The sequence below is a fragment of the Notechis scutatus genome, chromosome 8 (assembly GCF_049901735.1).
Source record: "Notechis scutatus isolate UNSWTSFEM ecotype Mainland chromosome 8, rNotScu1.2, whole genome shotgun sequence".
Taxonomy (NCBI): domain Eukaryota; kingdom Metazoa; phylum Chordata; class Lepidosauria; order Squamata; family Elapidae; genus Notechis; species Notechis scutatus.
This window is the reverse complement of record NC_142016.1, coordinates 14479787-14503703: the sequence shown is the minus strand read 5'-3', so window position 1 is coordinate 14503703 and position 23917 is coordinate 14479787. Positions and strand designations below refer to the sequence as shown.

The 23917-nt window shown below is 40.8% G+C and overlaps 1 protein-coding gene across 1 annotated transcript; it reads left to right on the top strand.

The window, feature by feature from the left end:
- The first annotated feature begins 648 nt into the window (after positions 1 to 648).
- MECR (mitochondrial trans-2-enoyl-CoA reductase) lies at positions 649 to 23917 on the top strand. Its single transcript, XM_087970794.1, has 10 exons — positions 649 to 868; positions 8872 to 8969; positions 10124 to 10255; positions 10620 to 10763; positions 11887 to 11989; positions 13935 to 14037; positions 16652 to 16725; positions 19605 to 19665; positions 20223 to 20295; positions 21802 to 23917. Exons 1-10 carry the CDS (start codon positions 723 to 725, stop codon positions 21963 to 21965), a joined length of 1098 nt encoding a protein of 365 aa, XP_087826920.1. The 5' UTR covers positions 649 to 722; the 3' UTR covers positions 21966 to 23917.

Genomic DNA, 23917 nt, shown 5'->3' with positions numbered 1-23917 from the left:
CCATAAAACTTCATTCCCTTTCATTTAATAACATCTCGCTGAGCTGTAAGGCGTCTGTTTTCCTTCTGCGTGGAGATATCCACACCCGGCGCTATAGGTTGCGATTTACGGCTGCATTATTTTTACTGATTTCTTTCCCATTATTGTAAATCACCCAGAGAATTTGATGAGGGCATACAAGCCCGAATAGTGTGTGTGTGTATAATTAATTAATATTTTGTTATTAATATATACATATAGTGTGTGGGTATAGATAGTGTGTGCGTATACATACACACGCACACACATGTATGTGTAAATTTGTATATATATATATATGTATATGTATAGTATGCGTGTACAATAAATTTTATTAATATATATATATAGTGTGTGTGTATGTGTATACATACACACGTATGTATGTATGTTTATATATGTGTATGTATGTTTGTGTATATGTGTGTGCGTATGCGTATGTGCGTGTGTATGTATAGTGTGTATACACACACACATGCATACATACACAATACACACACAGGCAGGCAACATAGCATACCCCTTCATCAAAACTTCTCCATCGCTGGCATCGAGGGGGCGGGGCCACAACGCGGAAGATCGGAATAGGGGCGGAGTCAGTGCGTTAATTTAGTGCTGTGATGACGTACATTTAAACCGCCCGAATAAAGTGGTGTGTCGTTATCACCGCCGCGCCGCGGACTCTAGCTAGTGTTGCCATTAGCATGGCGGTAGTCGGAGGATCGCGGGTTCGAGCCCTGCGGCTCTTTTTTGGTTACGGCTTCCGCGCTCTGTCAGCCGCGGCAGCGACGCAAACGGGGCCTCGAGGACTGGTGTATGAGCAGCATGGAGAGCCGGCTCAGGTCCTACAGTAAGCGGAGAAAGGCTGGGCTTGGCTTCCTTTTGCCCCGAAGTGGGGCTGTATTCTAGATAGGCATCAATCGCAAGTTGCATTATGATTTTATTACTATTCTGTGCACAACGGTGTGAACTCGCAGCTGCCGTATGTCTCATGTGCTTCCCAAAAACCTAGGATGACCTAATATATCAATGTGGTGTATTTACGGATCCAGCCAGGATGGCTTTTTGCAATTGACAGATGGGGATTTTGCCATGCACCGATTTTCCAGGATTTCGGGGGTATGGTACCCAGTATGCTGAAAACCCCTGGGACCACTGTGGCTGGTCTTACGCCATAATCTAGATCTTGATACTTTGTGAACTTCTGCTTTAATATCCTCTGATATTGCGTCAATTATCTACACTTCCTTTTTTTCCCCAAGCAGTTATTTCAACTGTATTTTTCCACCAATTTTGTTTTTACTATTGGTGCATGATAATGTTTTGCAGATATCCCAGTGAATTAGTTTGGCAACTCTGTTGTGTTGTTTATTGACAGTTTGGGTGAACAGTTTTTGCAGGAGCTGAGTATATGAGCTACTGTTTCTTTTAGTTCTTTGCACAATCTGCCCTTTGAATGGTTTGATTTTTTTCCCCAATTCTGGCCTTGATTGTATTTGTGCATTATTATTTTGTCCTATCTATATCTCGAGGCAATAAACATACATAGTATTCTTTCCTTCCTCCTGTTTTCTCCATAACAACAACATGGTGAAGTGGACTGGGCTAAGAGAGAGGGACTGGGCTAAAGTCCCCCAACTGTTTTTCATACCTAAAGGAGGTCTAGAATTCACAAGTCCTGGTTTCTAGGCCAACACTTTCACTATTACATCAAACGGTCTCTATATTATTTGTATTGCTAACCTTTTCTAATATCAGTCAGAATAAGTAGTGAAAGCAGGCTGTAAATGTACTAAGGACACCACTTTCAAGAAATGTGGATTAAGGCAGGAGAATAGGGCAGCCCCGTGGATTTCTTCCCAATTTGCTAAGCTGTCCTGTGTTGTATTTTGCTTTCAGTGTAGATATTATTGTTATTCTTATAATCAATGTACAAATTATATATTTAAAAAAGCAAAACTTTCTCTGGCTTTGATGAGATTTTAAATTCTTATATTGTTGAATTATTAAAATATGTTCCATGTAGATTATTCTGACTTGATAAAAAACATCTGGAGCTTTGGAATTGAGCTTTTCATTCAGCTCAAATATTGAATTTAATTGTTCTCTGTCCAATCTGAATCTACATTTTGGGATGGTGGTGGATTTTTTTGTAAACATTCTAAATCGCCATTGTCAATTTGCCAAAAGTCTCCGTTTGCTTGAAGAATGGATATTAAATGCAATGCAGTATAGCAAGCGTTGAAGGCCTGGGGTTATAAAAAGGGAATTACAACAAATTATGTCAGCATTTTGTTGATATTATACAAAGAAAGCTATGCAAGTATAGGATAACCAAAATCAAGAGGAGTTTGGTAGCACATTTTCAGGCTAGCAAATTATATTAATCAGCTTGTATTGATTTGAATGTTTGCTATGTGCCTTAACTGAGACATAAAGATTGTAAATGTTACTCTTTTTCAAGAAATGGTAAAATGCATTAAGAGGAAAGAGTCAAGAGGTGTGTATATTACCTCTCTCTAGTTAGGTAAAACAATGTACACTAGACAGCCATTGTGGTGGTTGAAATGTTCAGTTAAAACCAGGAGGACAATCAACCATTGAAGCATGCTGTACTATACAGATAAAGCCAATAAGATGATAGCTAAGGTTGGTTTACATTATAGGAGCCCAGCTAGCTTTGCTTTTCCACATGATAAGAAAATAAGTCGAGAAGGAAGAAATATTACTAGTAAAGCAGTCTAAGGGGCCCAGGGCATATTAAGTATCTTAAAGTTGTGCTTGTTGAGCAACCTGCAGAAACATACGAACTAGACTAACAATAAATTAATAAAACAAAATAATAGAGTTGGAAGGGGTCTTGGAAGTCTCCTATCCAATCCCCTGCTCAAGGAAGAGACCCTATACCATTTCAGACAAATGGCTGTCCAATCTCTTCTTTAAAACTTCCACTGTTGGAGCACTCACAGTCTCCGGAGGCATGCTATTCCACTGATTAATTGTTCTCACTATTAGGAAATTTCTCCTTAGTTCTAGATTGGTTCTCTCCTTGATTAGTTTCCATCCATTGTTTCTTGTTCTGTCTTCAGGTTCTTTGGAGAATAGGTTGACCCCCCCCTTTCTTTGTGTCAGCCCCTCAAATATTGAAACACTGATCTCATGTCACCCCAGTCCTTCTTTTCATTAGATTAGGCAAACCCAATTCCTGCAGCCGTTCTTCGTGTGTTTTAGCTTCCAGTCCCAAGAAAGAAAGAACCAGTAAAATGAAATGCTGTAAAGAAAGTCTAAGGTAAGAAAGTGGAGACTGGACAGTTGTTAGTACATCTCACTTAGCTGTCATAAAGATTTCAGAAAAAGCTGCCTCAGGAAGGTTTGTTCTTTTTTTTTATTCAAGAAAGTTGTGCTTACAGTGATCCTATACTCTTGTTCCATCACTCATTCTTTTGCAAGCACTGCTGTGGTATTTAATTTGTGTCCAGAAAAGAAATCAAATATGATATTGGCAGTAAAATTCCCTGGCCAGCAACTCTTAGATTAAGCAACAGGTTTTTTATACAATTTACATGATGGTTGCAACAAGTGACCATTATTCAGCTGAGTGGTATAATATATTTGAGCAAATCTGGACAATTAGATTTCTATCATACTTTGCAGGCTATGTGGTAATGGTCCGTCAGCATTTCCATTATAACATCAGTTTTTCAAGGAAATTATAAATTATTGATTGAAAAAAGATGGCCTATGCAACATAATGAGATGCATCTCATGCGGAATTTTTCTCTGTGATAGTTTTATTATATTTAATTCTTCATTAGCCACAAAACCTATTCATCCAGCATCTCTTAAGAGCATTGTAATTAGCCACATACCTGTTCCAGACTGGAAAAAGTTAGCTCATAAACATCCTAGAATTAAGCTGCAAAAGTAAAAGATTTAATCAACTTTACTGGGTTGAATTTTCCATTTGTTAGCAGTCTTGGATTATGTTGTGAAATGCTTTGGTTTGAGCGGGGTCTAAGTAAACCAAAATTGTTTATCATGGCAAATTATCTACAATTATCAAAATCCAAGGGGCTGGTTTAAACAAAACTCAGCAGCACTTTTTCGTGTAGCTGTTGATAAAAATAGGATCGCCAACATGATCGCCAACTTATGGCACAAGAAGAAGAAGAAAGTCTACAATTAACAATGGAATGCCTAGGATGCAATGCTTAGGGAGATGGTGAAGAGAGGGAGAGGGGGAGAGAAAGAGACCACTGAACACTGTTGGAAGTTATAACCCACCCCACTCCTAGAAAAATGAAATACTTTAGTATAATTAAAAAGGCAGAAAATTTCCCCTAAAAGAGAAGTAGAAACTCAGAAGTAGAAACTCATCTCAAAGAGGCAGGAACTCACCTACCCCCACCTTTGCTAATGGGGTCAGTAAGGCCTGGGCCAGTCTATTCTACATAACAAAAGATCTACCTTCTTCGGATAGAGCCATATCATTATCCAACAAGGCTCAACGAAACCTGGGACTCCGATCCAGACAAAGCCTACAAAGTTAGCTAAGACCCCCGCCCCTGGGAGTCTGACAGCCAATGGGATACATTTCTTATACAGGAACAGGAAACAGTAAGGTGGGGCCCAACAGTGGGTATAAAACTAAGGGTCTCTCAGCATCTTGCTCCTTTCTTTTTTTTCTTCACCCAACATCTTGAAGCATGTCCTTTTCACTTTGGAGCTCCAAGTCATGTGGTCCTGTCCACCATTAAACCATCTTTCCAAACAACCTCCGTGTTTCCAGTGTCTTTTTCCCCACTTGGAACTGAACCCAGAAGGATATTTCTTCCAACAATACTTTTAAATCTTGTTTAAAGTTTAAAAAGTCCAGCATGTGCTTTATTACTTTAACACTGGGACACACATTCGCAATAGCACTTAGACTTATATACCGCTTCATAGTGCTTTACAACTCTCTAAGTGGTTTTGCAGAGTCAGCATATTATCCCCAACAATCTCGGTCCTCCTTTTCCCAACCTCGGAAGTGTGGGAAGCCATCCCACTCCTTTGAAGAATGAAATATTTTGGGGGATATTAAAAGAAGCAGAATATTATATTTTCCCAAAGGGAGAAATGGAGAAACATGCTCCAGCCCCAATTTCTTGCATAGTAAAATAGCTTCCAGCAGAAATCTTTAGAGATAGAGGTTTTGGGCCCATTAAGAAATCCTGGCCAATCCATTCATAAACAAAACGTCTTCAGCTCCAGGGTGATGGGATTAAGAAAGGACAGGACATGACCTTTTAGGGCAAAATAGGATTAACCCACCATCGTTTAGCAAAAGACACAAGCCCCTTCATTGCACAACCTCTTATTAAGATCCATCCACTCATTCAACCATTTAGTCAGCTGCTCCAGAACTGCATGCTGTGGTTCTCCTCATCAATAAACAGTGTCTTTCTTTCCAATCAGCCTCCCATGTTATTTCCAGTGTCTTTCTCCCAGCTTGGAACTGAACCAAATGGATTTTCCTTTCAACAGAAGGATGAAAGGCTGAATCAACCTTGAGCCAGTTAGGGTTGAACTCTTAGTAGTCAGCCTGCAATACTGCATCCTAACCATTTCCACCACCACTGCATAAGATTTTGTTAAAAGATGTTTCTTGTATTTGTATCTCTTTAGATTGCAAATCAAAATATAATCGAATGTTACCCAACTAACAAATTAAACTTGCTGTCCCCTTCCAAAAACATCTTATTTCTAGAAAACTAGCATGCATAGAAGCTTCCTTTTTGCCCTACCTTACACCTACATGTATTACCCTTGGTTTTTTTTTTTTTACTGGAAGTAAATAAACTTCCCTGGGTTTAAAATCTGTATCAGAGACAGGTTAGTTGACTTGTGGATATATTATTAAGTATTTGGTAGGCGTTGAAAATCAATCTTTTCGGTCATGTCCCCTTCATTGTGTAGCTCCATCCCAGGGGAAAATTGGCTTTATTCTTTCCCTTAAGGCTTTGAAGATCCATTTGTTTCTAATTTCTTATAGCTGAGATGCATTTATTTTATTGTTGTTTGCTTATTTATTCAATTTATATAGCCACCCAAATTTATTGTATTATATGGACTGCTGTGAATTAAGGAGGGGCTGTATTGTATTGGTGACCTTATTATTTCATATTCTGCATCTTTTGTTTTTATAAGACTAATTATATAAAAAAGAAGTCTAAAATATTTGAAACATATTTTAAATTAGACCAACACCATCCCAGTTGAATCTGTAAACTACTGGTAATTGAAGGGGAAATTATTTGGTTCTTGGGGGAGGATAGAATTGAAAAGCAGGGAAATATATAGTACTCATTTTAATGATAGAGCAAGGCTGTGGTTCAGAAAGAAAGTAAGACCACAGCCATATGGATGATGGATAACTCTATTCTAATTAAGTTCAAACAGATAAGCAGTAATTTCAGAATGAAGTAAGCCATAAAACCTCATTGAGTGCGGCACAGATGTTACTTGGAATTTAAAAAAAGGCTTTGGGTTGCTATACTGAAAAGCTTATATAAACATTCCTATGGCATTAATAGTTGAAACTGAACAACTGTGTTTGGGATCCATTAGTTTAAAACTACCTCAAACTGAACATTTTTGAGATATCAGGACTGTTCTGTTGAAACAGCCAGTCCCATTTTAATTCCAGCAGTATGTGACTTTTATTTTTCTTCATGAAGAAATTAAACAATGCTTTCTATGTTCAGGTCTGATAAATAGTAAGATGTGTTATCAGGCATATCTCCTATGTCTTATCAACTGGTGTGATGGAAGGGAAAAATATAGTAATCTAAAACTAGATTGGTTTATAATCTGATAGCAGGTTAGAGAGTCCACTGGTCTGATTTGAATTGATTTTACCAACCTATTGTGTTTAGTAGTGCTAAGACTAAAAAACTGGAATGTGTTCTTTCTATACATTGCTTTCTGTATGTTGATTCTGCTGAGAATTTTGTATTGAGTGATTCAAATCCCACAAGTAGGTATTTTAATGCAACCTGTGAATTTCCAGGTTTATTGAGAATTATTTTTTTATTTTGTAATAGAATCAGCTGGCTTTTATTCCTTTTGAAATAAATCAGGAAGATAAAAGCAGCTGAACCAACAGAAAACATTTTTTTTAATTTTTTAAATAATTGTCACATTTAATAAAATTAATTTAGCATTTAATAAATAATATAGCATCTAAGACAAATAAATATACTAAAACAGTATTCCCCAGTCCTCTATGTTCAAACTGATATTTTTGCTGAGATGTGATCTTAACATTGCTACTATAGATTGGAATCTTCATTACTTTATCACAAAACAAAATTAACTCTAAACATTTTCAGTAGTATTTTGCTAGCACGTAATAAGCTGACATTGTACTAAACAGCGGGGAAAGAATAATCAGTAATTAGATTTTGAAGAAAACAAACTGGAAGGGCATCATTAGAAAAAGGGCCAGCAGTATTATCTGTCAAAATTAAGTGAATTCATTTTAGACTAATAATAAATCTGTACAAGTAATCCTCAATTTATGAGTACAATTTGGACTGGAATCTTGGTCTTTGAGCAAAGCAATCATTAAGCAAAATGCCCATGTGACTACTGCTTGGCTCAATAACTGCAATCCCTGCACTCCCAGTTGTAGTCATTAAATGATCTCACAGGACATTAAGCAAATGGAGTGAAAAAGCTGCCTGCTGAAAGATTTCAGCTCTGTGTGGAGCTGAAACTCTTCCAGCAGGCAGCCCTTTTTCTTTCAAACATTCCTGTAGCCCATCCCCCTTGCGGGCGGCTCGTGGGCGGCCGGGCCGGCGTCGTGGCGCCGCCTCTTTTGATGAAAAGGCTCCGGTGGGTCACGGAAGCCCTCAAAAGGGCGCCGCCGGTGGCTTTCCGGTGAAAGGCTTCTCCGGAAAGTCACCGAGCGCTCCGCCTCTGATGAAAGGCTTCCGGTGAGCTTTCCCGGAAAGCTCACCGGGCCCTCAAATGGCGGAGCCGGTAGGACTGTTCCGGGGACGGGTCCGCGGACCGGGGTGGGGGGGGGGGTGGGGGAGGCCTACAGGAGTTCAGCTCCTCTCCTTGCATGGAGGAGAAATCCTTTGAGGGGCCTGCAGGAATGACTGAAATTTTCAGAATTTAAACTTGGTTCCTAAGGTCCCATAAAGAGCTCCTCTCCTCTCTGTGCACTGAGGGGGAATCCTCCAAAGAATGGAGCTGGAATTCAGCTCCGTTCCTGCAGCCTGCCAAAGAATTTCAGCCCTCCTCCCTTCACTTGCAACTATCCTTGCCAGCTTCCACATTGACGGATTAGGGAAGCCTCCAAACGGTCACATGATCACGGGGCACTTGGCAAAGAGTTGCAAATGAGAGTCAGTTGCCAAGTGCCCAAAATATGGTCCTGTGACTGGGAGGGGGAACAGCCGGAAATGTTCTTTCTGAGACCATCATAACTTTTGAATTGTCATTAAACCATTTGGTCATAATTCGAGGACTACCTGTAACTATAGATGAAACTGGTTTTCAAGCGAAAGAATAAAAACTTATAGAAAAATGGCATTGGCTTCAAAAGGAGGTATGGTGTTGCACATACAGATCATCATACAAACGCCAACCATAAGTATGGTTTAATATATAGTCTGTATGTGCAACTTTTATATGTTTCCTTTTCTGTAAAAAGAAAAGAAAAAAAAGGTTGGTGCCATGAACAAGTTGATGGAGCTTGTCTTCTGACAAACTGCCACTAAGTGAAATGCTTGCAAAATCTCTTTGCTGGCAAAGAGAAGCTTTTAAGAATAATAAATATATTCTGTCTCATTTCCCTTGCAGCCTAAAAGACGTAGCTTTAGCCAAACTGGGGGATTCTGGAGTCCACGTGAAAATGGTTGCAGCTCCTATCAACCCAGCAGACATCAATATGATTCAAGGTAACCTTGACATAATGCACATTGTTTAATTTTTGCCTCCCATAGTCTTCCTTTATGTGGTGCTGTCAAGGGAAAATTAAGCCTCTAGATTGTCCACATTTAATAGTATTCCCAGTGAGATATTACACAGGATTGACAGAGTTAGCTTGCCTACAGCTGCTGCTATCTTCATCCATTCAACTTAGGCTATATTACGGTGCAATCTCTGGAAACATTCCTAAGAGCCATTAATAAAGTTTCTATTTTTGGAACTTGCCACATGCAGAGGGTCTGTAAATGATGGCAACCTAAATAGCAAAGCTATATAATAATATACATGCTATCCATAATAAGCGGTATTATCTGCATAAGCTTGGAAATAGCTATTACACCAAAGATTAAAGAAGAGACAAGGGGATTATTTCTTGTTTGTGTGGGGATACAGCTGTCTATCCATCCTACAGGAACTTTTCTAACCAATGACCAGACCTAATTGGCTAAGAAAATTAGTAACTGTAGGGAAAAATTTTAGCCCTTCCATGCCCGGATTCACTTATTACATTGAACTATAATATGATTTGCTTAATTTAGATTTTTCATCTGTGAGCCGTTTGTGTGTGTGTGTGTGTGTGTGTGTGTGTGTGTGTGTGTGTGTGTATATATATATATATATATATATATATATATATATATATATATATATATATATATATATACATACACACAACACATCATATATATATATATATAAACAAACACACCACACACACACATACATACTGTAGTTTATGGCTTAGTCTTATGATATGTATCCAGTTCAATTGTGTTTTAAAAAGCAAAATTACCTAAAGCTTAGCTTAATAGAGTTAATTAACTAAGATTTTATAGAACATTTACTCCATTAAGAACCCCCAAATCCACTTCCAAGGTTGAAATCCTTCCCATTTTAAGAACGCAGTTTCAGTGTGGCCAGTACTTGAGAAGGGGCAGACCTGTGGCTTAAAGTGATAAGTGAACTGATTCAGTATTATTACATTGTTGAAATCTACCTTGGAAATCTTTATGATATGTTATGTGCTATTTGGAATTTGCTACAGAATAAGAAAATAATGTACATGCCAAAGCAAGTTTTAATTCATTCATATACCAAAATTGCTCCTGTTTTTTTCTTACAGGGTCCTATGGCATTGCTGCTGACTTACCTGCCGTTGGAGGGAACGAAGGAGTTGGGCAAGTGATGGACACAGGAAATTCTGTGACGACTTTGAAACCGGGAGACTGGGTGATCCCAGCTGATGGAGGACTTGGTGAATTTTTGGGGGGGAGAGGAATCGAAGCAAAACACTTGTTTTCCTTTTGTCCAGTTCCTTTGCTGAGCTTTAAATGTTTGACAACAAATCGCAGTGGATAGATTGCCACAAAGAAGCCAAGTCAAAGATGAGGAAACCATTTTGTAGCATAGCCCAATGTGTGGAACATGGTGGCTGTTTGCAAACCACAGTTTATAACTTAATACATTGTACAAACCCAATCTTTTCAATGGTTTTATCTGTTCAGTGTTTCTTGACAACACTTTAGGCCTCTTCTGAGAGCTGAGAACTTCCAGATTGTGATGAACTTGTTCCACATCTTGAATCATATCTCTCTTTTTAAAATAATCCTTTACAAAAGGAACTTGGCGAACAGAAGCGGTATTTGATGAGAAAACTCTGCTGAAAATCCCACCGGATATTCCATTGACTTGTGCTGCCACACTGGGTGTTAACCCCTGCACAGCTTATCGGATGTTGTCTGATTTTGAGACTTTGGAACCAGGTATGCACGTATGTATGTTTGTTGAATTTGTATGACTGCTCAACTTGAAAATTGTACACGAAAACATACAAAAACTCCACAAGATAAACAATCCCAATTAAAATCCAGTAAATGTTAATAGGCGATCAGTTCTCCACATGATTATCAACCCCCAGTCATCCTTAGCCCCACACCTGAAGAAAAAGCCAAATTTTCTAAAAGCCAATGGGGTCATAGCCAGAAGGATATAGGCAGTCCTCGCCTCCAAACAGTTCATTTAGTGACCGTTTGAAATTATAACATCACTGAAAAAAGTGACTTATGACCGTATTTCACGCTCACAACAGCATCCCCAAGGTCACGTGATTTACATTCGGACGCTTGTCTCACATTTATGACGGTTGCAATATCCCGGACTCATGTGATCACCTTTTGTGACCTTCTGACAAGCAAAGTCAATGAGGAAACCAGATTCACTTAACAACTATGTTACTAATTTAACAGCTGCAGGGGTTCACTTAGCAAGAAAAGTCGTAAAATAGGGCAAAACTCACTTAACATATTTCTCACTTAACAACATAAATTTTGAGCTGAATTGTCATAAGTTGAGGATTGCCTGTATTGTAGCCAATGGCATCAGCGGCTGTTAAACCTTAAAGGACCTATGTAGTACCACCATCTTGGGGGCCACCAAAGATCATGGCCAAATGTGACAAGGCTGTCTCAGTAATTATCCCAATCTGAATCTAATCCTAAATGAAAAGACACTAGATAATCTAGATTGATGTAGGCACTCTTTCTTCCACATCCTGACCTACATTATCTTCTTCCAAAAATTTTTTTGCTGTAGGCTGACTAGAATTACTTCACCTTTACTGATGTCAAATGTTCATGAAGTTATGATTAGTTAGGCAAACGGGAAATTAAGAGCTGAGGTGTACATTTTTTAATTTCATTTTAAAAAACTGAATTTCCTTGTCTTTTTCCAAGACCTATTTTTAAATTGGGAATAAAATGTGTCTGATGATATGGTGAGTATCCACTGGCTGTGCTTATTTTCTCCAACACACAATAATGTTCCACTTGAGGGGAGCAGGAAATAAATATTTTTGAAGCCCAGGATGACATGTCTGTTTGTCTGTAGGGGAGTCTGTCATCCAAAATGCAGCCAATAGTGGAGTGGGACAGGCTGTAATCCAGATTGCAGCAGCCAAGGGCATCAAAACAATAAATGTAATAAGAGATAGGTGAGTGTGCCTAACAAAACTGTTTTTCCCCTCTTTTTCCTATTGTTTTTGCCCAGTTAGATCCTTCTGGTTTATGTTAAAGTCTGCACAAACAGGACATTCTCTTAGACGCCGTTTATTAGATGGAGATTGTATGAATCTTAGATGGCATTATATGACAGCATTATAGTTTGTAACCTATGGTAAGACCACACTTGAAATACTGTATCCAGTTTTGGTCACCATGATATAAAAAAGATGTTGAGACTCTGGAAAGAGTGCAGAGAAGAGCAATTAATATGATTAAGGACTGGAAGCTATACAGGGGTGGGATTCAAAAATCCCAGCAACCGGTTCGCTGCCCAGTTGCTGGGTAGGCGTGGCCATGGTGGTCGTGGCCTACTGGAACTTCCTGTTTCCAGCTTTTGGTGGACCTTCAGAGCCCAGGGGAAGCTATTTTCACCTTCTGAAGAATCTGGAGGCTTCCCCGGGCCTCTGGGAGGGCAAAAACAGTCTCCCTCAGGCTCTGGAGGCCTACCGGAAGCCGGAAAGAGGCCCGTTTCGCGACTTCCAGAAGGCCCATTTTCTCCCCCTCCCAGAGCCTCCACACAGACCATGCACTTACTTCCATCGAAAATGGGCCATGTGGAGACTCTTGGGAGGGGTGGGTGGAGCCAGCTGGTCGGTTGAAATACTGGTTTGGCAAACCAGCTGTAACTTTAACATCTGGTTCACCCAAACCAGTCCAAACCAGTAGAATTCCACCCCTGAAGCTATATAAAGAATGGTGTATGTCTAGTCTAGTGAAACGAAGGACTAGGGGAGACATGATAGCAGTCTTCCAATATCTCAGGGGCTGCCACAAAGAAGAGGATCAACTTGTTTTCCAAAACACAAGAAGGCAGGACAAGAAACAATGGATTGGAAACCAATCAAGGACAGAAGCAACCTAAAACTAAAGAGAAATTTTCTGACAGAATAATCAACCAGTAGAACAGTTTGCCATCAAAAGTTGTGGGTGCTCCATCACTGGAGGCTTTTAAGAAGAGACTGGACAGCAATTCGTCTGGAATAGTATAGGATCTCCTGCTTGAGCAGGGAGTTGGACTAGAAGACCTCCAAGGTCCCTTCCAGCTCCGATTATAATGATGATGAGCGTTGGGTTTCACTAAGCACATACAAAAGGTTTTCCAATTTATATCTGAGACAATACATTTTTAAATTTGAATACAGGACTTTAATATGAGAATATGTTTTGGATTTGATCTGAAAAGATGCTTTGGAGTATATATGAGGGCACAGATGACTGCAGTTCCTTAAAGCAGCTGAGTTTTTTCCCCCCCTGGAATTGAACAGCAATTGTGGAGAGCTTTATCTGAAAGCTTCAGGCTTGTACAGTTACTTGGAGCTATTTTTTATTCATAGCAATTGATAGATTTACTCTTTAACGCAAGCGTTCTGAATGAGAGCTAGGTCTTATCAGCAGTTGTCTTCACAGAAAAAGTCTCGTCTGTAGAACATGCATATAGAAGTGATCTGGATCAGGGGTCTCCAACCTTGGCAACTTTAAGACTTGTGGATTTCAACTCCCAGATTTTCTCAGCTGGCTGAGGAAATCTGGGAGTTGAAGTCCACAAGTCTTAAAGTTGCCAAGGTTGGAGACCCCTAATCTGGATGATAAGTTGCTGAAGGATAAGTAGTCTCCCGAACCACTTCAACAGTTGGCAAATGTTGTTACTTGTACATCCCCTGATTCCCCAGTAACTTATTCTAAGCTAGCTTCTTTAGTAACTTAAGTACAAAAAGATGAAGAAAGGTATTTTGTTGATCGCTGAAAATTGACTCAGCTTGTGCCAATGAGAATATTGATAATGTGCATTCCCATATCAATTTAATGTTTGCATTCCCTTTTATGCCCCATCAAATCGTCAACCGCATCCTATTCTATTATTTTTTTGTTCCACAGACCAAATCTCCAGGATCTTGTAGACAGACTTAAGTCCCTTGGAGCAGACTATGTTATCACAGAGGAGACGCTAAGAAAACCAGAAATGAAAGAGTTGTTTAAGGTATGTATGACCACAAAAAGGCTGTGGCTGTGAAACAGCTAGAGGAAACAGGATTGCAGGACCCAAATTGTTGGGGGCAATAGGCTGACGCTTGTAAACTGCTTAGAGAAGGCTGTAAAGTGATATATAAGTCTAAGTGCTATTGCTATTGCTGCAATGAATTGGATTGTGTTAGTTACCTCATTCACACAAACCCATTTTACTACAGTAATAAAGGAGAATATTTGTAGCTCAGGGTTGACATGAGGGATCCTTGCTGCTCTCTGAGCGTGATTTGCATATACAGGAAGTCCTCGACTTACAACAGTTCATTTAGTGACCATTCAAAGTTACAACGGCACTGAAAAAACTGACTTACGACCAAGGATGGGATCCGACCGGTATAAGTACCGGTTCTGTCACTCTGCGTCACGCGAGTGCAATTTACGACCTGCTGAGCTGCCTGGACAGCTGAGCAGCGCTGCGTGCAAGTGTGCAGTGGTTGGAAAAGCCCTTTTTTCCTGCTTTTTCAACCGCAGCTGTGTTGCACAAAGCAGCTGCGGTTGAAAAAGCAGGAAATAAAGATCAGGTAAGAGCCCGGGCAGGAGGGTGGGCCAAAACAGCAGCAAACATAGAACCGGTTCTATGTATGTTCTCCGTCTGCTGCTCTTCAGAACTACCGGTTCTACAGAGGTGGACAGAACTGGTAGAATCCTACCCCTGCTTACGACCATTTTTCATACTTATGAGGGTTGCAGCATCTCTATGGTCACGTGATCCAAATTCAGGCTCTTTGGCAATTGGCACGTACAGTTGTGCTCATAAGTTTACATACCCTGGCAGAAGTTATGATTTCTTGGCCATTTTTCAGAGAATATGAATGATAGCACAAAAACTTTTCTTTCACTCATGGTTAGTGGTTGGCTGAAGCCATTTATTAACAATCAACTGTGTTTACTCTTTTTAAATCATAATGACAACAGAAACTTCCCTTCTGTTCTGTTCTATTCTATTCTATTCTGTAAAGTCAATGAGGGAAAGCCAGGTTCACTTAACGACCACATGATTCACTTAACTGCAGTGATTTTCTTAACAACTCTGGCAATAAAGGTTGTAACATCAGGCACTTAGCCACTTCCTCACTTATCAATGAAAATTTTGGGCTGAATTGTGTTCATAAATTAAGGGCTATCTATACCTAATCTTCACGATTTGAATCTTAGTATGATACATATGTGAACCCAGGCAGTCTGTAAAACCTCAAGGAAGCATAACAAGGTAACACAGGCAGTGAGAAAGAGAGCATTTTGAATGGCTACTGAACGCAGCTCCAAAATGTGGGATTCAGCCTTCTTTCCCATGAATAATGCATGGGTTTAATGCTTCACAACTCTGATGCTTTATCGTAAGAACTGCCGGGTTTGTATCAGAAAACTCAGGGAAATGCTTCTTGTTAAAAGCCAGCTTAGCCGTGTTTTGATCTATAACACTGAAAAAAAAAAATCTCTATAATCTCTAGATATTTTTATTACTGCAAAAGGTTGAAATGAAACCTCCAGATGGGTGTTTTAGGAGAACAATAGAAAAGAACTCATATGGGTGCTGTTTACTCACTGGTTATTTTTATAAACATTCTTTCTGTCCAGTTTTTACCATTTTGACTTATAGATTTAATTTCAGAGGAAATACAGAAGGGATAGGCAATAGATATGGATAGCCTGTGCCATAAAATTTCAGGGCAAGTTTGCATACTAAAGTCCTCTTTAATGAGACGAATTGATTGGGATTAGGAGCAAGAACATAATTTACTCTTCTCTATCTTCCCTCTTGGGTTCAGCCTGCTCCCTGTTTTATGCCACTCTCGCAGAGAAATAATTTCCAGAACCCAGATAAAAATGCTTAATACCTACAGATGGCACACCGTGATAGGGCCCTAATAAAATGCTTAATGGGCAAAATCAACAAAATTTTCCCCATGCATGTTTTTAGTCTACTTCTGGTTTGCCTTGCGAGATATTAAGCCAAGTTATGTTTTGGCATTTCACATACAGTTAGTCCTCAACTTATGACCACAATTGAGCACAACATTTATGTTGCTAAGTAAGATAGTTAAGTTAATTTTATCCCATTTTATTACCTTTCTTGCTACAGTGTGTTAGTTAGTAACACAGTTGTTAAGTGTTTCCCATTGACTTCACTTGTAAGAAGGTCGCAAAAGGGGATCATATGATCCAGGGACACTGCAGTTGTCATAAATACGAGTCAATTGCCAAGCATCTGAATTTTTATGCTGAATATTGACCATGGGGATGCTGCAATGGTTGTAAGTGTGATAAACAGTCCTAAGTTTTTCAGTGACATTGTAACTTTGAACAGTCACTAAATGAACTGTTGTAAGTCAAGGACTACCTGTATAATATTTCTTAGTTCTGCTGTTTCCAAACAAAACCATGTTACAATCAGATGTCTGTCTTCCCATTCTATGTTGAAAAGACGACTGTGAGACAGAAATCTAAGAACCACTTTGCAAAATCAAACATTTATTTCTATGAATGATTTGGAGGACTTAAAGCAAGAAGCAACTTGTTTTCTGTTTTGTTTTGTTTTTGTTTTGTTTTACAATTTTGTTCTCCAGGAAATTCCTAAGCCCTCATTAGCTCTGAATGGTGTTGGAGGGAAAAGTGCTACTGAGCTGATGCGTCACTTACGGTAAATTTAGCTTTTGTTTGTTTGAATTATATCTGTAGTAATGGTTTCACTCAAAGTAAATGCTTAATGGGCGGTGTGTCTTTAATTTTCATTTGGGTTGTGAGTTGCCTAAGAAAGAGTGTTTTTGAAGCATGACATATGCATGCCCTTAAATTTGCTAGTATGGATTAGTGCAAGGATTTGCGGTTTAATGGGGAAGATTTGTTGTCTTCATGTCTGGAAGTTGACTAATTTGCAATTGTATTGAATACTGTCCAAAACGTTTGGCTTGTGTGACATTAAAGAAAGAAATTAAGAGGTGCTTAAAAACTTCATGACAAACCTACTTGCCTAGCTAGCAAGCTGCCAAATGCCAGTCAGGGTTGAAGGATTTTGTGCTGCGTCCGAAAAATATCTATGATTATTATGATTATAAATATTTATGAAATTATTTATAATTTCAGTGAAATCCAGCTCCACAGCTCGGGAATAGCCAGAATATATCCTGGTATCATTTCCCTGTAGTAAGATGATGAATTTACTGTGTATTCGAGCCATGGTGGCACAGTGATTAGAATGCAGTACTGCGGGCAACTTTTGCAGACTGCCAGCTGCCAGAAGTTCGAGTCTCACCATCTCAAGGTTGACTCAGCCTTCCATCCTTCCGAGGTTGGTAAAATGAGGACCCAGATTGATCGGGACAATATGCTGACTCTCTAAACCACTTAGTGAGGGCTATAAAGCAGTGGTCCCCAACCTTTTTTGTACCAGGGACCAGTTTCACAATTATTCATTCTTTGCGGCCGGTACATAATGATCCACGGACCGGTACCGGCATCAGCACGCACGACCAAGGCAAGGCGAGCCGAGCGACCGGCCAGCCAGCCGTCCCCCACTTCTCCCCACCACCTTCAACTCCTCCTTTGTACCTTCTCGCGGTCGATGGACTTTTTGGGCTCTTTCTTAATCTCCTCCTGAGTAACACGAGACTCCACCGCCATCGGGATGGCTCTTCGTTCGAAGCCGCCGCCCCCCTTTCGACGAAACTAAGGCGCGAGGATTCCTTCAGCTCCCAAACACCGCTTTCCAACCGACGACCGACAAGCTCACCCAGAAGCACTTTCTCAAGCGCCGTCGAAACAAGATGGCGGCACCCAAGCTTTGCAGCCCGGTACAAAATGATCCACGGACCGGTACCGGTCCGGGGCCCGGTGGTTGGGAACCCCTGCTATAAAGCACTTTGAAATGGTATATAAGCAGGAGTGGGCTGCTGGGGCTTTGCAAGGGTTCGGGAAAGCCTCTAGCTAAGATTCTGTGCACTTCAGAGAACCCCCAAACCCCACTCCTGGCTGGCCCCACCCACCCTGCCCCACCCCTCCCAGGAGTCCCCACGTGGCCCATTTTGGATGCAGGTAAGTGCAGGGTGCGCACAGAGGCTCAGGGAGGGTGAAAAAGGGGTCTCCTGCAAGTTCAGGAAGCCTGGAAATGTGCCCGTTTCCAGCTTCCAGAGAGGCTCTGGAGCCCCTGGGGTGCTGTTTTCGCCCTCCTGGAGGCTCGAAGAAAGCCTCTGGAGCCAGGGGAGGGCAAAAACGCCCCCCCCCTGCTCTGGTGCAGGAGGCCAACTAGGCCACACCCACCATGGCCACACCCACCCAGCAACCGGGCAGAGAACCCGTTGCTAAAAATTTTGAAGCCCACCCCTGTATCTAAGCGCTATCACTATTAATGCTATTTTTAGCAAATGTAACATTATTAGGTAGGAAAAGGAGACTGGTATTCTAAAGCCAGTTTCCAGAATTGCAGAGGTTGTATAGATCAAAATTGATCTGGATGTTACAGTTTAAAGGACTTACTTCAGAATGCCTTGAAAACCTGGAGATATCCGACCTGAAGCCAACCTTCGTGCATTTCGAGAAATCTTGAACCAGAACCATGGGGAAACGTTTTCTGTGAAGGACAGGAGATTTTGAAGATTTTAGTGAGATTTTGGAAGGGAGTCTTTTTTTTTAGTTTTCTCATTATTTGATTTTACAACATCTAAACTTTAATCCACTGAACTCTCTGGAAAAGGGCAGAATGCTACTTCTTGCTCTGAATCTCTGAACTGAATGGTTTCCAATTAAAGGTTGCAGAGATTAACCAGGTGTCCAGAGGCTGAGGAAGCTGGACAGTAAAAATAGGGTCTGAATTAAGGTAGTGTCATGCCCTTGTTAGAGTTGGATTCTGAGGGAGAGGAGGAACAGCCAACAGGGAGTGGAGGTGCAGCTCCGGAGGTTGTGGAGGAGGCTGGGGAAGGGCAGAGGCCGGCTGGGCAGTCAGAGGAAGAACCAGGCCCATCCCCCTTCATCCTAGGACACGCTTGGCTTACGAGAGAGAGAGAGAGAGAGAGAGAGAGAGAGAGAGAGAGAGAGAGAGAGCGGCCATGATCCCCCTCATTGGTTGCAGCTGGAGAGAATAGTATATAAGAGAGACAGTTAAAACACAGCGTTGCCAGAAGCAAAGCGTGTTTTATTTTGGGCTGAAGTTATCTTGGTTGGCGTCCTTCTAACAGACTGCCTTGTTATCTCCTTGCAGTTGGTAATTACTTATCCTGGTCCATTGTGGAATTTCCTTCATTGTAGTTTGTTTTGGTTTTTTATTTCACCTCTATCTGCTCATTAAGTTTGGACTGTATTGCTTTCTTTTGAAGACTATTTCTGAATATGTTTTATCTCCAACTGAGAATTATTGAACAGTGGGGCCAAGTTGGAGGCATTAAAGGACATTTATTTACGTTTTGGATTTTGTTATGCTTGTGTTACACTCTGGGTCATCACAGGTAGTTTGCCAACTTAATTGCCTTTATCTTAACCTTAATTGCCCTAAACCTAACTCTAACCTTAACCCAATTCTTCCATTAGGCATAGCGGGACCATGGTTACCTACGGTGGGATGTCAAAGCAGCCTGTGACAGTCCCTGTGGTGAGTAGCCCTAAGGTTTTCTGGCCAGCCTATTTATCCTGCACACGTTCCCTTTCCTGAGATAACACAGGTAGTCCTCAACATATGACCACCATTGAGCCCAACATTTCTGTTGCTGAGTGAGACAATTGTTAAGTGAGTATTGCCCCATTTCACAATATTTCTTGTCACCGTTGTTAAGTGAATCACTGCAGTTAAGTGAATCTGGCTTACCTACTGACTTTGCTTGTCAGAAGGTCACAAAAAGTGACTGATCAGGAGTCTGCAACCGTCATCAATAGGAGTCAGTTGCAAAGGGTCTGAATTTTGATTGCATGACCATGGGGAGGCTGCAATGGTCGTAGGTGTGAAAAATAGTCATAAGTCACTTTTTTTCAGTGGCATAACTGAACGCTCACTAAATGAACTGTTGTAAACCAAAGATTATTTCTATTTGTGCATTAGGTTTTCGAGGTCTTAGAGCAGTATCATTCTGATATCCCCATATGGTGATGCTAAATTTTCTCCCAATCCCAAAATTGTATCTCAGAATTTGTGAATTGTAATTTCTTCTGCAGAGTGCACTGATCTTTAAGGATGTCAATGTTCGTGGCTTTTGGATGACGCAGTGGAAGAGGGCCAATGCTCACAGTGAGTGGCGTGTGTGTTGTTTTTATATTAGAAACTGATGAAAGCTGCCTTCAGTTCTAAATTTCTTGTCTCTCTAATTAGGTGGATTAAAATGCATACTAAATAACCTTCAGCCAATGAAAATACAACTCCATACATGAAAATTAAAAGATAGCTACGTGTCCTAGAAAAATAAGGCTATGGGAAAAGAGGACACTATGGTTCCTTAGCTTTGTGAAAAGGGTTATAGCAGAATATGGTCTCCTTGCATCCCCAGTCAAGAATGAAAGAAACATTGGTTGAGTTTAATCAAAGGAGTTAGTCAGTTCTGTACACTGGATAAAATAAATGTCCTTGATGACACTCTGCTGGCCAATTTATCATGTTGGGTTAGAATTGGGACTGGTTGAGCCTTTGCAGTCTGTGGATTATAAAAACACACTACGTACTTCCCATAATCTTGAAGCCTGTTTATTCCTTCCAGGGGTGAGATTCAAAAATCCCAGCAACCGTTCTCTGCCCGGTTGTTGGGTGGGGTGGCCATGGTGGGTGTGGCCTACCAGAACTTCCGGGAGGGCCAGTTTTCGACTTCCCAGAGTCTAGAGCAGGGGTGTCCAACCTTGGCAATTTTAAGACTTGTGGACTTCAACTCCCAGAGTTCCTCAGCCAGCAAAGCTGGCTGAGGAACTCTGGGAGTTGAAGTCCACAAGTCTTAAAATTGCCAACGTTGGACACCCCTGCTCTAGAGGCTTCCCTTGGGCTTCTGGAGGACAAAAACGGCCTCCCCCGGGCTCCGGAGAGGCTCCGGAAGCCGGAAACAGACCCACTTCTGGAACTTCTGAATCGATCTGTTTTTCGCCCTCCCACAGTCTCCACGCAGACCCTGCCCTCATCTGCATTCAAAATGGGCCATGTGGAGACTCCTGGGGGGGGGGGGGAGGCAGCCGATTGTTCAACTACTGGTTCTGCAAACCAGATGTAAATTTAACACCCGGTTTGCTCGAACTGGCTGAACCCCTCCCCTGATTCCTTCCCTAACTAAAAGGGACAATGCCAACCATATCACGTATTGAACTTTTTGGTGTTGCTGATTTTTGTTTTCAGGCTGCCTGAGAGCAATTTATATATTTATTATCTGTTTATTTATTTTATCCACCGTGTAGACTTGCCTAATTCGATTCTGGGCTTACAGTAACTTTCAGTAAAAATGACCGATAAAAAATATCCCCTAAAATGACATAGTAGTTTTGCTAGTAATAAAACTAGCAAAAAAAAAAAAAAAGAACAAGACTCAATAATACAAGAAAACCAAAGAAAACTATTCTATCAGGGCCTGGAGGAAGAACTTGGATTAAAAAATGGCAGGGTTGGATCTGGTGAGGATACCATTCCAGAGAGCAGGCAGAGGAGATGTCAAACGGAATGTAAAGTGCCAATGATGATTATTCGTTCTCTTGAGTTTAAACTCAGCAGTTCAGGAAGAAAGAAGAACCAATGACTGCTTTCTGCTTTCTTTTCCATACACAGGCAAAGAGAAGCTGGAAACAATGATAGCAGAACTGTGCACTCTCATTCGAACGGGTCGACTTGTTGCTCCAGTCTGCCGAGAAGTCCCTTTGGTCGATTACCAAGCAGCTTTGAAGGTTTCCCAGGAACCATATGTATCCATTAAGCAGATCCTCCGGATGTGAAGATAGTCTGATGGGAAGAAAAAAAACAGACAAGCATTTTCAGTGGATTTCAATCCCCAGGAAGCTTGAATGATTCAGAATTACAGAACCGGTTTATATCCTCGTCCATCTTCTGCCTCACAGAGACAGACGGAGGAATGAGCAGCAAACAGTGAAGGCTTAACGTAGGCCAGAGATCGCTATTGAATATCAGTGATGGCATGGGAGTTAAAGCAATCCCTTGTAGACTTTCTCTTTTTATTTTTATTTTATTATTAAACTTATCTGTTATCCATCAGGCCAGGAGGTGACTTTAGGTAACTTGATAGAAATCTGGAGGAAAAAAAGAGATGTTTCAGCCCATGGAGGATCTGCTCTCAAGAGTCCTTATCCTGGAGATTCTCCCATCTATGCTGATATATGTGTGCACACAATGTGGTAAGAATTCCTCAGAAGTGGAATGAGATGGGGCAGAGGCTGGTCCCCACTGGACTTAAAAGACTTTGTATAAATCTTACTTCAGATTCTGCAGGTTATAATGAATTAGGTAGTGTCGAGCGTCCCATTTGGCACACTCAACGAAAGAAACGCCCAGCTCTTTAGATTAACCAAGAGTCTAGCTTTATTGAAAAAAAATCCATCTAGGCACAGCAGAAGCAAAGTCAGTTCTGGGATTTTCCCACGAAAACCCACACATAGGTAACTCCCCTTTTCCCCTCTGGGCCACCCACAGTTCAGAGTTCACCAATTGAGTTCAATTCTTTTGCTTTGGGAAAAGCTGTCAAAAACATTCTTCATCACTTGGCCTTTTCAGATAACATCTCTACAGCGACAGATGGTTCACTTCCATAAGCCGCCTTCTACCCTTAGGAATTCACCATCCAGCTCCTGTCACAGTTTGGCAAAGCTGTGAGCGAAAGCAGGTACAGGCAACTATGGAGTTGAGTCAGGTTTGACATGTAGGTTTTTAGTATTTTCCTCCTTTACACACACAGGATGTTGTTGACAATCTTTGCAGCTAGATCCTTTTCTTTCCGGAGCAAAATGACTCTTTGACAAGTCAGTCATTGAGCAGGAAAATCATGGTGGATGGCATTCAGCTTCAAAATTAGTTCTGTGGCTTCTGAGGTAACTTCCCCCAACTTCATATTTAATTTTCATAATTCTCGTCTCACACAACTGATAGTCATGCTGGCTGGGAGTTATATGACCTAGTCTGAAATATTTGGGTTGGAGAAGAACTTTCCAGTGTTTCTCAACCTTGGCAACTTGAAGATGTGTGGGCTTCAACTCCCAGAATTCCACACATCGAAGTTGCCAAGTTCACACATCTTCAAGTTGAAGTTCACACATCTTCAAGTTGTTCCAAGCCAGGGGTCTTCAAACTGGACAGCTTTAAGACTTGTGGACTTCAACTCCCAGAATTCCTCCTCCAGTCATGTTAGTTCAGGAATTCTGGGAGTTGAACTCCATAAGTCTTAAAACTTGCCAAGTTTGAAGACCCTTGTTCTAAGCCATTCGTACACATTTTCAGAGTATTTTAGAAGCAGCAGCAGATGCTAAAAATAGAGTGATCTGTGCTGTAATATACAACAAGAACAAGGCAAACTACTTTCACTTAGTAGATTTCTTAGCAGCTCCTTTTCATTCTAATGTTAGTTTATGAAAGGTGGGTGAGTAATTAGCCCACCAAAGTGTTTTCCTTGGAGCAACCAGCTTCCCAGGGAGTTTCTAAATAGCTGCGGTGTAATTTGAGAGCCTGGATGGATCAATTGTAGCCTGCAGCATCAAAAGTCCTCTTTGCGATATAATGTCTAAAAAAGAAAGAGTTTTGAATTGGTTATTTATATCATGATGGCTGTAACTGAGATGAAAGCAAATTGCATTTGATTACAAACCTGTTCTTGCAAAACCACCCAATGGCTGTTGAAATGTCAGTGATTTTCATCTCCAATAAAATGTTTTAGCTTTGA

Coding starts and splice junctions, on each gene's coding strand:
- MECR (XM_087970794.1), top strand. CDS start 723: ATGGCGGTAGTCGGAGGATCGCGGGTTCGAGCCCTGCGGCTCTTTTTT. Junction 8,970..10,123: donor AGACATCAATATGATTCAAG/GTAACCTTGACA, acceptor TTTTTCTTACAG/GGTCCTATGGCATTGCTGCT. Junction 10,764..11,886: donor TTTTGAGACTTTGGAACCAG/GTATGCACGTAT, acceptor GTTTGTCTGTAG/GGGAGTCTGTCATCCAAAAT.